At 40.8% G+C, this 15,580-nt stretch overlaps 1 protein-coding gene across 2 annotated transcripts in view; it reads left to right on the top strand.

The window, feature by feature from the left end:
- Positions 1–15,580, top strand: part of LOC111959440 (Krueppel-like factor 12) — a 187,176-nt gene that overhangs the window by 98,007 nt on the left and 73,589 nt on the right. For both annotated transcript variants that reach the window (XM_023980986.2, XM_070437678.1), the window contains exon 3: positions 12,502–13,081. In XM_023980986.2, the coding sequence (XP_023836754.1) occupies positions 12,502–13,081 (580 nt within the window). The remainder of the gene's footprint in view (positions 1–12,501; positions 13,082–15,580) is intronic.

The raw sequence follows: 15,580 nt of genomic DNA, 5'->3' as shown, positions 1-15,580 counted from the left end.
CATGAAAAAGCTCTGTGACACTTTAGGGTCCACTCATTCAGACTTCTCTTACTTCCTCATTTTTCAGAAAACAAGCCTGAAACAATTTCTAAAGACTGTTGACATCTAGTGGAAGGCATAGGAACTGCAATTTGAGTCCTAAGTCAATGGATACTGTAATGGCATTGAATAGAAAACTACAAAAACAAAAACAAAACGAATTCCTGAATGGATTTTTCTCAGGTTTTTGCCTTTCAAATCAGTTCTGTTATACTCACAGACACTATTTTAACAGTTTTGGAAACTTTAGAGTGTTTTCTATCCAWATCTACCAGTTACATGCATATCATATCTTCTGGGCCCGAGTAGCAGGCAGTTTAATTTGGGTATGCTATTCATCCAAAATTCCGAATGCTGCCCCCTACCCTAGTGAAGTTAATCYCCTAATAAAGACAATGAGATCAGCACAGAGGCAGGCAAGCAGGTGGGTCCCGGTGGAGAGTGTGCGTGTGTGTATATACTGTAAAAAAATATATATAGTTATTTCAACAAATTATTATTAAAGGTCCAATGCAGCCATTTTATATCGATATCAAACCATTTCTAGGTAGCAATTAAATACTTTACTCTGGTTGTTTTCAACAAAAAATTGTTTCTTAGCAAAGAGTAATTTCTCAAGCAAGAATTTCCATAGGCCTGTCTGGGAGTGGTCTGAGTAGGGATGAAAACCTGAAAATGTGCTATAATTGAAGATGTTTGGAACTCTCTTTCTTATTGGTCTATTAACTAATTTACCACATTGTGATGTCACCATGGAAGGCCAAAACTCCATCCTACCAAAACAGGCTGAAATTTCAGGCGGCTTTTTCAAACAGCTCTTACACTAAAAGGGCATTATAATCATTTTCACAATTTTACAGCATTATTCCAACCTCATATAGTGTGGAAGTGTGTATAAAACACAGTAAAATCACGTTTTTTTTACTGCACTTGGCCACTTCTTATAGCTGCAGCGGCAGTATTGAATAGCTTGGATGAAAAGGTGCCCAGAGGTGCCCAGAGTAAACGGCCTGCTCCTCTGTCCCAGTTGCTAATATATGCATATTATTAGTCTATTTGGATAGAAAACACTCTGACGTTTCTAAAACTGTTTGAATGATGTCTGTGAGTATAACAGAACTCATATGGCAGGCAAAAACCTGAGAAAAAATCCAACCGGGAAGTGGGAAATCTGAGGTTTGTAGGTTTTCAACTCATCGCCTATCGAATACACCGTGGGATATGGGTCATTTTGCACTTCCTAAAGCATCCACTGTCAACAGTCTTTAGAACCTTGTCTGATGCTTCTACTGTGAAGTGGGGCCGAAGGAGAGGGGATTGAGTAAGGTCTACCATGACCTGAACATGCGCTGACCATGCGCGTTCATGTGAGAGCGAGCTCTGTTCTATGCATTTCTGAAGACAAAGAAATTCTCCGGTTGGAACATTATTGAAGATTTATGTTAAAAACATCCTAAAGATTGATTCAATACATCGTTTGACATGTTTCTACTGACTGTTACGGAACTTTTTGACATTTCGTCTGCTTTTAGTGAACGTGCTTCGTGACTTTGGATTTGTTTACAAAACGCGCTAACAAAAATAGCTATTTGGACATAAATGATGGACATTACCGAACAAATCAAACATTTATTGTGGAACTGGGATTCCTGGGAGTGCATTCTGATGAAGATCATCAAAGGTAAGTGAATATTTATAATGTTATTTCTGACTTCTGTTGACTGCACAATATGGCGAGTACCTGTATGGCTTGATTGGGCTCTGAGCGATGTCCTCAGATTATTGCATGGTTTGCTTTTTCCGTAGAGCTTTTTTAAAATCTGACACAGCGGTTGCATTAAGGAGAAGGGGATCTAAAATTCCATGTATAACACTTGATCTTTGATCAACGTTTATTATGAGTATTTCTGGAAATTGATGTGGCTCTCTGCAAAATCACCGGATGTTTTTGGAACTACTGAACATAACGCGCCAATGTATACTAAGATTTTTTTATATAAATATGAACTTTACCGAACAAAACATACATGTATTGTGTAACATGAAGTCCTATTAATGTCATCTGATGAAGATCATCAAAGGTTAGTGATTAATTTGATCTCTATTTCTGCTTTTTGTGACTCCTCTCTTTGGCTGGAAAAATGGCTGTGTTTAACTGTGACTTGGCTCTGACCTAACATAATCGTTTGTGGTGCTTTCGCTGTAAAGCCTTTTTGAAATCGGACACTGTGTTGGGATTAACAACAAGATTACCTTTAAAATGGTATAAAATACTTGTCTGTTTGAGGAATTTTAATTATGAGATTTCTGTTGTTTGAATTTGTCGCCCTGCACTTTCACTGGCTGTTGTCATATCGTTCCCCTTAACAGGATTGCAGCCCTAAGAAGTTTTAAGTAACTAGTTCCACAGCCTTTTTTTTGTTTACTCAGCTTTTCGGTCCATGTGTTACCTGAACTATAACAATCGTCAGCCCAACCAAGAGGTTGAACTCACAACCTCTTGGTTCACAGCATTCCAATCTTCCTGCTGCACCACCATGTTTTTGTCAATGACAGATTTCAACTGTATTTCTAGATTTTGCACTTCAAAGTAAATCTCAGCTCTGTTAAAAGTTTTATATAAATATATAAAAAATGCTGAAATAAGTTAATCAAATCAATAATGAGAGAATAGTCAGATGAACTGATAATTGATACAGACGAAGCAGGAAAGTCGGATTGCCATGAACCAAGAGGTTGTGAGTTCTTATCCCAGGTGAGGACATGTTGAATAATAATTACGGTATAAATGAACATGCATAATGTAATCATGTATGTCAACGTGTGTCAAATATGTACATTGAAAATGTATGTTAAAAGCACTGTGTGTGTAACTAATTGCACAGCCTTTTTTAGTTAAGATGCCCAAATAATAATTCATAGTTGAATGAGTTGAGTTGATCAAACACATCATTTTAAATTGACCAATATTTTTGAGCTAAGTCGGAGCTAAGTTTGGGCCAACATTTTTTTTCGTTAGTTCAGGTAAAAAATAAGTTCAGTAAAAATAAAAAGGACAGGGAAGTTAAACTGAAATTAGGGTCTATTTTACAGATGAGCCCGACATAGTGTCCTCAGAAAGTATTTACACCCCTACAAGTTTTCCACATTTTGTTGTGTTACAGCCTGAATGTAAAATATGTAAGATATTTTGTCACTGGCCTACAATAAAACCCACAATAAAAAATTTCAAAATGTATCAAAAATGTAAAGCTGGAATATCTTAAGTTAATAAGTATTCAACCACTTTGTTATCAGAAGCCTAAATTAGTTCAGGAGTAAAACAGTCACATAATAATTAGCAATAAGCGCAATAATAGTGTTTAACATGATTTGTGAATGACTACCTGATCTCTGTACCACGCACATTCAATTACCTGTAAGATCCCTCAGTAGAGCAGTGAATTTCAAACACAGATTCAACCACAAAGACCAGGGATGCTATCCATTGCCTCACAAAGAAGGGCACCTACTGATAGATGAGTAAAAACTAAAAACAAGCAGACATTGAATATCCGTTTGAGCATGGTGAAGTTATTAATTACACTTTGGATGGTGTATCAATACACCCAGTCACTGCAAAGATACAGGCGTCCTTCCTAACTCAGTTGCCGGAGAAGAAGGGAACCGCTCAGAGATTTCCCCATGAGGTCAAACGTGACATTAAAACAGTTACAGAGTTTTATGGCTGTGATAGCTGAAAACTGAGGATGGATCAAAAACATTGTAGTTACAAACAATACTAACCTAATTGACAGAGTGAAAAGAAGGAAGCCTGTACAGAATTTAAAAAACTTACAAAACATGCATCCTGTTTACAACAAGGCAATAAAGTAATACTACAAAAATGTGGCAAACAAAGCAATTCACTTTTTGTCCTGGAAACAAAGCGTTATGTTTGGTGCAAATCCAATACACCACATTACTGAGTAGCAATCTCCATATTTTCAAGGATAGTTTTGGCTGCATCATGTTATGGGTATGCTTGCAATTGTTAAGGGAGTTTTTCAGGATAAAATCCTAGTGGAAACCTGGTTCAGTTTGCTTTCCATCACTGAGAGATGAATTCACCTTTCAGCAGGATAATTACCTAAAACAGACCAAATCTATACTGGAGTTGCTTACCAAGAAGACAGTTAATGTTCGTGAGTGGCCGAGTTACAGTTTTGACCTCAATCTGCTTGAAAATCTATGGCAAGACCTGAAAATGGTTGTCCAGCAATGATCAACAACCAATTTGACAGAGGTTGAAGAATTTTGAAAAGAATAATGGCCAAATGTTGCACAATCCAGGTGTGGAAAGCGCTAGAGACTTACCCAGAAAGATTCACAGCTGTGAAAGATTCACAGTTGAATACTTATCTAACCAAGATATATTAGTGTTGTATACATTTTTGGGACGAATGTTATAATATTTCTTCTACTTTGACATTTCAGAGTAGTTTGTGTAGATCATTGACAAAAAATGGCAATAAAATCAATTTTATTCCCACTTCGTAACACAACAGAATGTGGAAAAAATCAAAGGGTGTGAATACTTTTTGAAGGCAGTGTAAATACATCAAGCACATACGATATACACAATTACAAACCATATAAAGAAAAACAGACACATTTAGCAACATAGAGGTCACTGATCATTACTCTGAACTGACCAAGGGGGACCAAAGCATGTCATTTCAGTGAGCTCTGTTATGTTGTTCCGCATAAAGGGCACAGAAAAAAGAAAAGTAGCTTTACCCAACTCTGTGGAGTCTGAAAGGGCGCAGTGTTATCCAAGCCTGATAACGGGTTTGGTAATTTGTAATTCTAAATTGAAAAAATGATGATAGGTAGATAGGACATTTCTGCAATAGTGCTTTGTAGATAAACACAAGAAAATGGTGAGTACTAAAACCATCACCAGTAATAAACTTACGGAAGTGTGATTTTTCTGTATTTTATATATATTTCCACACTATGAGTTGAGTAAATAAACAAAACGTCTGTACTTAATAATAATTTGTTAAAACGACTAGATTTTTACAATGTGTGTACTGTATATGTTTGTTTGTGTGTGTGTGTGTGTGTGTGTATATATGTCTGAGTGATAATACAAGTGAACATGTGAGGGGTTTTGTGTATGCGCGGTGCTTTACTTGGGCAGTACCAGCACCTCAAATTTTCTTCTGCTTGAAGTCCTGTTCCTCTTATAGAATAATTGCTCAAAAGTATTGTGGAGCTCCTGCACGTAAATATAAACAGTACCGGCAGCCAACGTGAGTACCGGCAACAGTGGGTGTGTGCGTGCCTCCTGAGTCGGACTAGAAGTCCATTCCGAGTACCTCTTTTCCGCCGGCGATGTTTTGATCTGCCTCCGGAATCAGTTCAATTGCCCTGGGGGGTACAAACTAAGCATCCGATTCGGAAAGGTCATTTTCCTGGTCGTAATGCTGGTAATGCTGGTGAGCTGCCGTCGCTCTGGTATCCAAAAGGTTCTATTGCCCTGGGGGGTACGAACTAAGCATCCGATTCGGAAAGGTCATTTTCCTGGTCGTAATGCTGGTGAGCTGCCGTCGCTCTGGTATCCAAAAGTTCAATTGCCCTGGGGGTACGAACTAGCATCCGATTCGGAAAGGTCATTTTCCTGGTCGTAATGCTGGTAATGCTGTTGAGCTGCCGTCGCTCTGGTATCCAAACGTTCTATTGCCCTGGGGGGTACGAACTAAGCATCCGATTCGGAAAGGTCATTTTCCTGGTCGTAATGCTGGTAATGCTGGTGAGCTACCGTTGCTCTGGTATCCAAAAGTTCTTGCTGGCTAGTAATGTAAGAAATAACACATAAAAAAACTAAATAATGCAAAGTTGCCTAGGGGCTAGAAGCACGGCTGCCCTCTTAGCCAGGACAACAACCCTGAATGTGATCAAGACAAAGGAGCTGATTATAGACTACAGGAAATGGAAGAACGAGCACACCCCCATTCACATCGATGGGGCTGTTGTAGAGTGGGTCAAGTTCCTTGGTGTACACATCACCAACCAACTATCATGGTCCAAACACACCAAGACAGTCGTGAAAAGGTCACGACAATGCCTATTCCCCCTTTAGGAGACTGAAAAGATTTGCCATGGGTTCTCAGATCCTCAAAAAGTTCTACAGTTGCACCATTGAGAGCATCCAGACTGGTTGCATCGCCACCTGGTATGGCAACTGCTCGGCATCCGAATGCACGGTGCAATAGAGTCGTGTGTACAACCCAGTACATTACTGGGGCTAAGCTTCCTGCCATCCAGGACCTCTATACCAGGCGGTGTCAGAGGAAGGCCCTAAAAATTGTCAAAGATTCCAGCCATCGTTGTTATAGACTGTTCTCTCTGCTAATCCACGGCAAGCGGTACCGGAGCGCCAAGTCTAAGTCTAAAAGGCTCCTTAACTTCTCTAGGGCATGTGGGACGGTAGCGTCCCACCTCGTCAACAGCCAGTGAAACTGCAGGGCGCCAAATTCAAAACAACAGAAATCCCATAATTTTAATTCCTCAAACATACAAGTATTTTACACCATTTTAAAGCTACACTTGTTGTAAATACAGCCAAAGTGTCCGATTTCAAAAAGGTTTTACGACGAAAGCACACTAAACGATTATGTTAGGTATGAGCCAAGTCACAGAAAAAGACAGCCATTTTACCAGCCAAAGAGAGCAGTAACAAAAAGCAGAAATAGAGATAAAATTAATCACTAACCTTTGATGATCTTCATCAGATGACACTCATAGGACTTCATGTTACACAATACATGTATCTTTTGTTCGGTAAAGTTCATATTTATATCCAAAAATCTGAGTTTAGGCGGGACGCTACTGTCTCACTTGGCAAAAAGCCTGAGAAATTACTATGAAAATTACTATAAAATCAAACTTTCATTAAATCACACATGAAAGATACCAAATTAAAGCTACACTGGTTGTGAATTCAGCCAACATGTCAGAATTCAAATAGGCTTTTCGGCGAAAACATACGATGCTATTTTCTGAGGATAGCGCCATTGTAAACAAAGAGAGATAAGCATATTCCAACCCTGCAGGCATGACACAAAACGCAGAAATAAAAATATAATTCATGCCTTACCTTTGACGAGCTTCTGTTGTTGGCACTCCAATATGTCCCATAAACATCACAAATGGTCCTTTTGTTCAATTAATTCCATCAATATATATCCAAAATGTCCATTTATTTGGCGCGTTTGATCCAGATAAACACAGGTTCCAACTTGCTCAAACGTGACAACAAAATATCTCAAAGGTTACCTGTAAACGTTGCCAAAAAATTTCAAACTACTTTTGTAATACAACTGTTGGTATTTTTTTACGTTAATAGTCGATAAAATTGAAGACGGGATGATCTGTGTTCAATACAGGATAACACCAACCGTAGCATGCCTTCTGGTCATGCGCTTCAATCAAACAGGACACCTAGAGTGACTCGACTTCAAGATGGCCGTATTTCTTCATTACACAAAGGAATAACCTCAACCAGTTTCTCTAGACTGTTGACATCCAGTGGAAGCCGTAGGAACTGCAAGCAGGTCGCTTAGAAATCTGGTTTCCCAATGAAATCTCTTTGAAAAGAGAGTGACCTCAAAAAAAGAAATCTGAACGATTTGTCCTCGGGGTTTCGCCTGCTAAATAAGTTATGTTATACTCACATACATGATTCAAACAGTTTTATAAACTTCAGAGTGTTTTCTATCCAAATATACTAATAATATGCATATCTTATCTTCTGTGGATGAGTAGCTGGCAGTTTAATTTGGGTATGCTTTTCATCCAAACGTGAAAATGCTGCCCCCTACCCTAGAGAAGTTAACAGCTGCTACCCCCAAGCCATAAGACCGCTGAACAGTTAATCAAATGGCTACTCAGACTATTTGCATTGACCCCTTTCTTTTTAGGTGAATTAAAGTGCTTATGTTTCTAGCTCCAACAGTGCAGTAATACCTCACAATACAAAACACACACAAATCCAACAAATAAAATGAAAAGAATTAAGAAATATCATAATGAGCAATGTCAGAGTCCGGAATATAAATATATATGTAGCCTATATGATTGTGTGTATAGACATTATGGACAGTATATGAATAGAAAAGGTGTGTACAGAAATAGTTATATAGGATGAGCCGTTACAGTTACTAGTTACCTGTCCAAAAATGTCATCAGTAACGTAACTTTTGGATTACCTAAACTCGGTAACATAATCTAATTACTTTCAGTTACTTACAGATTACTTTCCCCTTAGATTTGAGTAAGTCATTTAAGGCAAAAAAATATTTTAAAAGGGGCGGATCCTTAAGAGGGAGTCACAGGTTATGAGTTTGCACTGCCACAAGGTCATAAAATCTGATATTAAACCTAACCTTAACCTTAAGCAAACTGCTAACACTATGCCTAAATATAACCTTAAATAACCCTAACCTTAACCACCCTGCTAACCCTAATGCTGAACCCTAACCTTAATAAGACCAAAAAGCACATTTTTGTTTTCATAAACATTTAACTATAGCTAATTTTGACTTTGCACAAATAGCTCAGTTCTGCCAAGACGCATCCCATTAAAAGTCAACCTGCTTAAGAGGCATGAGAAGAAGACAAAAATGAATCCTATTGCAGGATAAATCAATGTCAGAGATTAGATAGCTGGCCATAAATGGATGTTGCATTTTACTTTATCGGTTGGTTATGTAGGTTTCTTCTAACCCACAGTTTTCTACTATAGATAATAATACAATTAGGCTATATCTTTACATAAAAAACAACAGTCTGTCAGATTTTCAGTCATTCCAATTTTAATACACCTTGATCTACAAAAATAGGACTTAGAAGGAAATATGGAAATATAGATTAGTCAAATTGTTTTACCTGAGCATAACCCCAAAACTAAGGACTAATTAGCCTACTCTGTTGTTTATGATTTTGTTGTCATGGACGCCTGATTGGGCTCATTGATTCGAGTTGAAAAATAAATGCTCCTCTCGGAATGGCATGCTTTGAGCACTACCGAACACTACCTATTTGCATGTGAAAAATGTATTCCATATGCTGCATTTGCTATAGATCTATTGTTTATGTTTTTGTTGGTGACACCTTCATATCTCAATAATTTGCAGCTGTTTGTCTATCAAAAGTGTGTGAGTTTGAACATGTGTCTGTTAGGCCTATGGCCTTTTTTTGAATCAGCACAAATTAGATTGAGCGGTAAAAGCCCCATTCGTGGTGTTCTTAATTCAACTTGTTTTTGACAGTATGCAGCACAATACCACGGGGGAGTGGTATAAACTTTTATTCTATAGGCTGGGATCCACACTATGCAGCTGTTGCAAGAGCGCATTTTCCACTGGCTGTCCACTGGGACGTATTCATTACGCCAATTCTGTTGCAAAACGTTTCTTAAAAGGAAGTAAACAGAATGAAACGGGGCGGGACCTACCTGAATTTGTCCAATAGAAACTCTCATTTTGCTCAGTTTGATCAGTTTACTTCTGTTTGGTTCTTAAACGGTAAACGGTTTCCGTAATGAATACACCCCATGTTGCAAAAGCAATGATTGATAGACAGCTTAAACTTCTTCAATTCAACCATTATTGGGTTTACATACACATATGCATTTGTGAACAGCCATCCACAACAACTACAATCCGTAAGGCGCAAATAGCTAAATGAGAGAGCAGCAGTGTGATCATTGTGCTATGTAGCCTATGTGATATCTGTATTGCCCGTAGGTTACACCACTGCTGTAGTCATTACCTCTAAGAGTCTATTCAAGTTGTAGAATCTTTGGAATGCCGACAACAGTCACATCACTGGAAGTATCCTACAGAAGCCTATTCCTGCTCTTATCCTGCGATCCATCAAACGCATTTAGCGTGTCATCACAGTGTCTCTGACTTGTGGTCAGACTCGCACAGGCAGAACAAACTTTGCTGCCTTTTTTCAATGCAGATGTCACGTGTGCTCCCTCTCCGGCCTCTAGGTCACCAGGCTGCTCGTTATGGCGCCCACCTGTCACCATCGTTATGCGCATTATGACACTCACCTGGACTCCATCCCCTCCTTGATTACCTTCCCTATATCTGTCACTCCCTTTGGTTCCTTCCCCAGGCGTCATTGTTTCTGTTTCAGTTTCATGTCTGTGCGTTGATATTACTATGTTCACATACTTCATCCTCTCTAATCTAGTAAATATCAGTGCAAACATATGTCTGTTTCGTCACCATATCTCTGTCATGTTTCCTGTTTTGTATTATGTTTTCATTTATTTATAAAAAAACTCACACCCTGAACTTGTGCGCTGAGAGTCGGGAAGCATCGTCACAGCTGATTGGAATGTCATTGAGAAAACAGAAAGATGTAAAATATTTATTTGGCAAACATTCTTTTTGAATTGAGAAGTAATCCTAGAAGCAATCATCTWGTTTTTCAAAAGGTATCTGTAATCTGACTACAATATCTTTGCTGGTAATGTAACGGATTGCATTTACAGTTTTTTTTGTAATCCGTTACTCCTCAACCCTGTATACAGTGTAAACAAGTTCAAATATATACCAGTGTACGTTTTCCACTGTTATAGGCATTTTGGTTTTGCTCAATATTGTTTTCAATTTCGTTTTCGATTTGGATTTATAGAGGTTGGTTCTGTTTGGGTATGGCTTGCCCTGATTGGAATCATCCTTGTTGGTCAGGATGTGTTGCACCTGTAGTCTCGTTAATCAGTCATTAGGACCCATATTTCTTGTTGCTTGCAACTTTTAGTGGACATAGGTGTCTTTGAGAACCCCTTCGAAACCCCTACCTGTTTTGTTTTGGTTGTTGTTAGTGACTCTTTGTTAGTTCCCCCGGCTGTTTGAGAGACAGTTTTTTGGTTTCTTGTTGGGGAGCGTAACATTCACACACAGCCTCATTTATCTGGTAACACCTTACTGTAGGTGTCCTTTGTATGCATTCATAAAGACTTTATAACAGCTATATAACATGCTGTAGCTAATAATTAATAACTTTCAATAACTGTTAACGAACGCTTATGATGAACGTCATAATGTGCTATGTAGCTGTTATAAAGGTTCTGTGAATGTGTAAGGACACCTACAGTAAAGTGTAACCTTGTTGGTTACAGATGACTAATAAATACAATGGACAGTTCGCGTCTATGGATTGTATACATTACGATTAAAACGTTCTACAGGATTATTCATGCACCTACTGTTGWGGATTTACTTCTTAAAACGTTGTGTTTTAAAAAAGGGCCTTTCATGTAGCCACCACGTTCAGAGAGTCCTGTCTATTGACAGCAGCAGGCTAGCAGTTGACAGCGGTATGTCCTAGATAGTTAAGTTGAGATAAACAGTGTTATGAAATGCCTCCGGACAGTCAGAACAATGTGTCTTAGAGGCCTGGGATTTGTTAAGTATAGGGTGCATGGAGGGACACACTGAACCACCGGCACTGGCCTTAAGAGGCCTGGGACAGATGATTGCCCATATAATGTTTTTTCCACCATCACAAAAGGAGATTTAAGAGAGATATGGGGGAGCCAAGAGAGCTGTGTTCCTGTGGGAGGGATATAAACCAGGAAGGAGAAAGAGACATACGCCAGGCGAGAGAGAGAGAGGTGGAGAAAGAGAGGGAGAGAGAGAGAATGATGGGGTGGAAATAGTCAGGAGAAAGAGAGAAGGGCCAGAAGAGAGAAAATGAGAGATAAGCACAATAAGAGGTGATAAGAGCCATAAAGAGAGAGAGAAACACTTGAAGAGAGAAAGTAATAAATGCCAGTAGAGAGAGAAGAGACCAAACGTTCCCCATCATTTCCTCTCGGTCTATGACATCATAGTTACGGCAGATTAGTCATTTCTTTAGTTGACAGCTTCCATGAGCAAGAGGATATTACTATGTTCACATACTTCATCCTCTCTAATCTAGTAAATATCAGTGYGACATATGTCGTCATCATATCTCTGTCATACATCATAATCTATGTATTTATGTTACCTTTGAATGAAAGATTGATACAAGTCCTTCTGAGATTGAGGCTGTTAATATGGACACTGTAGTACACATAGACAAGCTAGTTCCAATACTTACTTAGTCATCTTCATAATTTATGGGGCATAAGGCGGCAATCATTTTCTGCCACAGGAATCGGTCTTTGGCCACAGCTTGTGTAGTAGTTCCAATGGGCTATATGTATAGGTGTATAATCATGACACATGTAGATCATATATAGAACATGGATCGTTTGACTGGTGTTTCTTTTCCTCCCTCAATCCCCCAAAGGTCAATAGTGTGTGTCTCTTGGCAGGGTTAAGTGATATGCATACCAAAGGGAAGACCATCACATGACAAATACAGATGTTGGATCAATAATCAGATATTTGTCTCTCTTTTCCTCTTTAGTCCCCCAAAGTACACAGCTACCCCACGATGGACACCGTCCCCCTCCTGCTGAGCAAAGTCAAACCTGAACCTCCTGAGGACCTGCTCTCCCATGACCCCCACTTCCAGACACAGACCGAGCCTGTCGACCTGTCAATCAACAAGCCCCGCCCCTCACCCCCGTCCTTCACCTCCACGGCTTCTCCTGTCACTTCCGCTTTCTCGCCGCCCTCCATTTCTTCTTCATCATCATCATTCTCCTCTCTGTCTGTCATCACCTCCGCCTCGTCTGTGCTCACGCCCGGGCCCCTGGTAGCCCCTGGAGCTGCTGTCCGGGGTCATCATCATCATCATCAACAGCAGTTTTTGCACATCATGCACCCCGTGCCGCCACCGCCCTCAAGCCCCCTGAACCTTGGAGGGGTACAGGGTGGAGGAGGAGTAGGGGGTAAAATGGGGGGCCACCAAGTGCATCGTATCCCTGTGGTGGTGCAGTCGCTACCCCTCATGCACACCACGTCCGTGCGCTCACCCTCCAGCCTCCACAACAATGCCATCATGCTACCTCTGCTGGACGACCACAAGAGCCACCATGGCAAAGGTGAGACAAAGAGCGTGCTCTCTCTCTCTCTCTAATCTGTCGCTCTCTTTATCTATATCTCTTTATTTTTATCTCTCTCTCTCTCTCGTCATCTTGAAGAGTCGGGTGAGATGAGGCAGAAGACTACCTTCTCTCATTTCCTAATTTTCTTCAGCCTTCTCCTCTCTCGCTCTTCACTTTTCACTCTTTACTGGAATGTACAGTATATGGCAAAAGTGGGACAAGTACCTTGCCATGTAGTGTAGTTACTGTACACTGTGTCACAACAGTGTCATTACTGTTTAGTTGCATGTATTGTCTTGTACCCGAACTCAACAGCCTGACATTCACATCATACTAACATCTTCCTGCCTTATCATCCCAATGCCATCGTTGGAGTTACTTGGGATAAAGTTAGCCACCCCTACATAGTCCTGCCTTCTCCTCCCTTCTGTCTCAACAGACAATGTCTACAATACAGTGTGAGAACACTTCAGGTCAGACATAAAAAGAGACAGGAAGAAAGAGAAAGACAACACCGTCCGGTGTAATGACAGGCCTGTGTGTGCTCTATGCTAAAGATGGTCCCCAGGAGATAACGCAGTCCTTTTGAGAGGAGATGAGATTTAGAGGATGAAAAGCTTTCCGTCTGTAAGTGTGAGGATTTTTCTCCTCGGCCGTCCTATTGCCTCCAGTTAAGGTAACGAGGACCAGGCAGGCTGCCATATTTCTCTCCCCTAATCTAAAGCATGCATCTGGGTCTGGGTTATGCTTAGATTTGAGAGATAGAGACAGACAGACAGACAGACAGACAGACAGACAGACAGACAGACAGACAGACAGACCAGACAGACAGACAGACAGACAGACAGACAGACAGACAGACAGACAGACAGACAGACAGACAGACAGACAGACAGACGAGTGTGCGTGTGCCTGTAATAATACAAATAATAAATCATAATATTTGTGCTTGTGCATTTGCTCTGTATGTGCATGTTTGCATGCATGCTTGTATGTGTGTGTGCACTCTGACTGATCCTTCTGTTTTGGAGCAGGCAGGCTCGCTACAGGGTGTGGTTTTCTAGTCAGCGTGCGTAAACCACTAGTGACTTTGGGTGTTTCTGTCAAGTCGACTGGAGGCTGTACACTGGGGAGCAGTTTGTTGTAAAAGAACATTGTTTATCTGAGGCTGCTGTCCGTCACTCCCTGGCAGATTGACACACCCACTCATTGGGTAGGCGGGAGGGTCCATTGAGACGGGCTCTTTAAACGCTGGGTGTCTGCATTCTGGGAGAGGAGAGAGGACAAAAGAGAGGAAAAACAAGGCTTGCGTAATAGGGTGGAGACCAATATTGAAGATGGGTGGCAGTGTACATTGAGAGCACAGACACACACACAAACACACACACACGCAGCAACACCACCAGCTCCACCCAGTGTGTGAGTGGAGAGCAGGGGAATCGGGGTCAGCCCTGGGGTGGGGCAGACACAGTCACTGTGGTGATACAGCCAGAACATGAGGCACTCAGAGCATTGCATTGTACTGTACTGTACAGTTACTGTGTGTGTGCGTGTGTGTACATACATGTGTTTAATGGGTGATATAGCGTAAGACGTTACAGAAAGAACATGGCAATGAACTGTAGAGGCATTGGGTTTGGCAGTACTGCAATGATATCCAAACAAATGGTTTCTCTGGTTGGAGAAGCACTGCAGAGCGAGCCAAAGTACTGTACCGTCCTTTCACTGTAGTGGAATGCASACTAACATGCTTCTTGTACGATTACATGACCTGTCCCCTCATATGACACATTATTGTTCTTCTTCTATGGCGARTCACTCTCCTTTCATATTGTGCTGACAGACAGATTTGAAACAGTGGGAGATAGATGAGCAGGAGAGACAGAGAGAAGGGAACGCTCGGGATTGAATCCCAGTCTCCTGCGGCGTGTCACATACGTGCATGGAGCCAGGAGTGTTAACACTGGACCACAGCTCCACACTGTGCTTCTTTGTAGGATGTGCCATTTGTCCCTGATATATTGATAACTGGCAATCATACTGTGATGCAGTCACTATATTGGTCTCATAATGTCTCCTTGGGATTTGCTTTTGCTGTATGCATCATCTGTACTGGACTGTAATGAAGTGTAGGATCAATAGAATTATGAAAGAACAGCTCTCTTCTCTCCCTCTCCCACTCTCTCTTTTCACTCTCTCTCTCTCACACGGACACGGCCCTACCGCCCACCCACCCCCCATACACACACTCAGGTTGGCCATCCTCTTTCAGAGAGAGGGGCATGTGCCCTTCCTCTCTCATATCTGTCTCCGGGAGCAGGTTTCCATGGAAACTAGGCTTGACTGGAAACAACAGGCAAGAAAGAGAGAGAAAGAAAGAAACGCGCCAAGGCTCTTCTCACCTCTCCACCATGTACTCCTCTTTTGTGTCCCCTTCCMTCGCTCCAAATACACGTTTTCCAACTAACGTCTCTACTAATCAGCCTGTATAATTAG

The sequence above is a fragment of the Salvelinus sp. IW2-2015 genome, linkage group LG36 (assembly GCF_002910315.2).
Source record: "Salvelinus sp. IW2-2015 linkage group LG36, ASM291031v2, whole genome shotgun sequence".
NCBI classification, from domain to species: domain Eukaryota; kingdom Metazoa; phylum Chordata; class Actinopteri; order Salmoniformes; family Salmonidae; genus Salvelinus; species Salvelinus sp. IW2-2015.
This window is presented reverse-complemented; position numbering and strand designations above follow the sequence as displayed.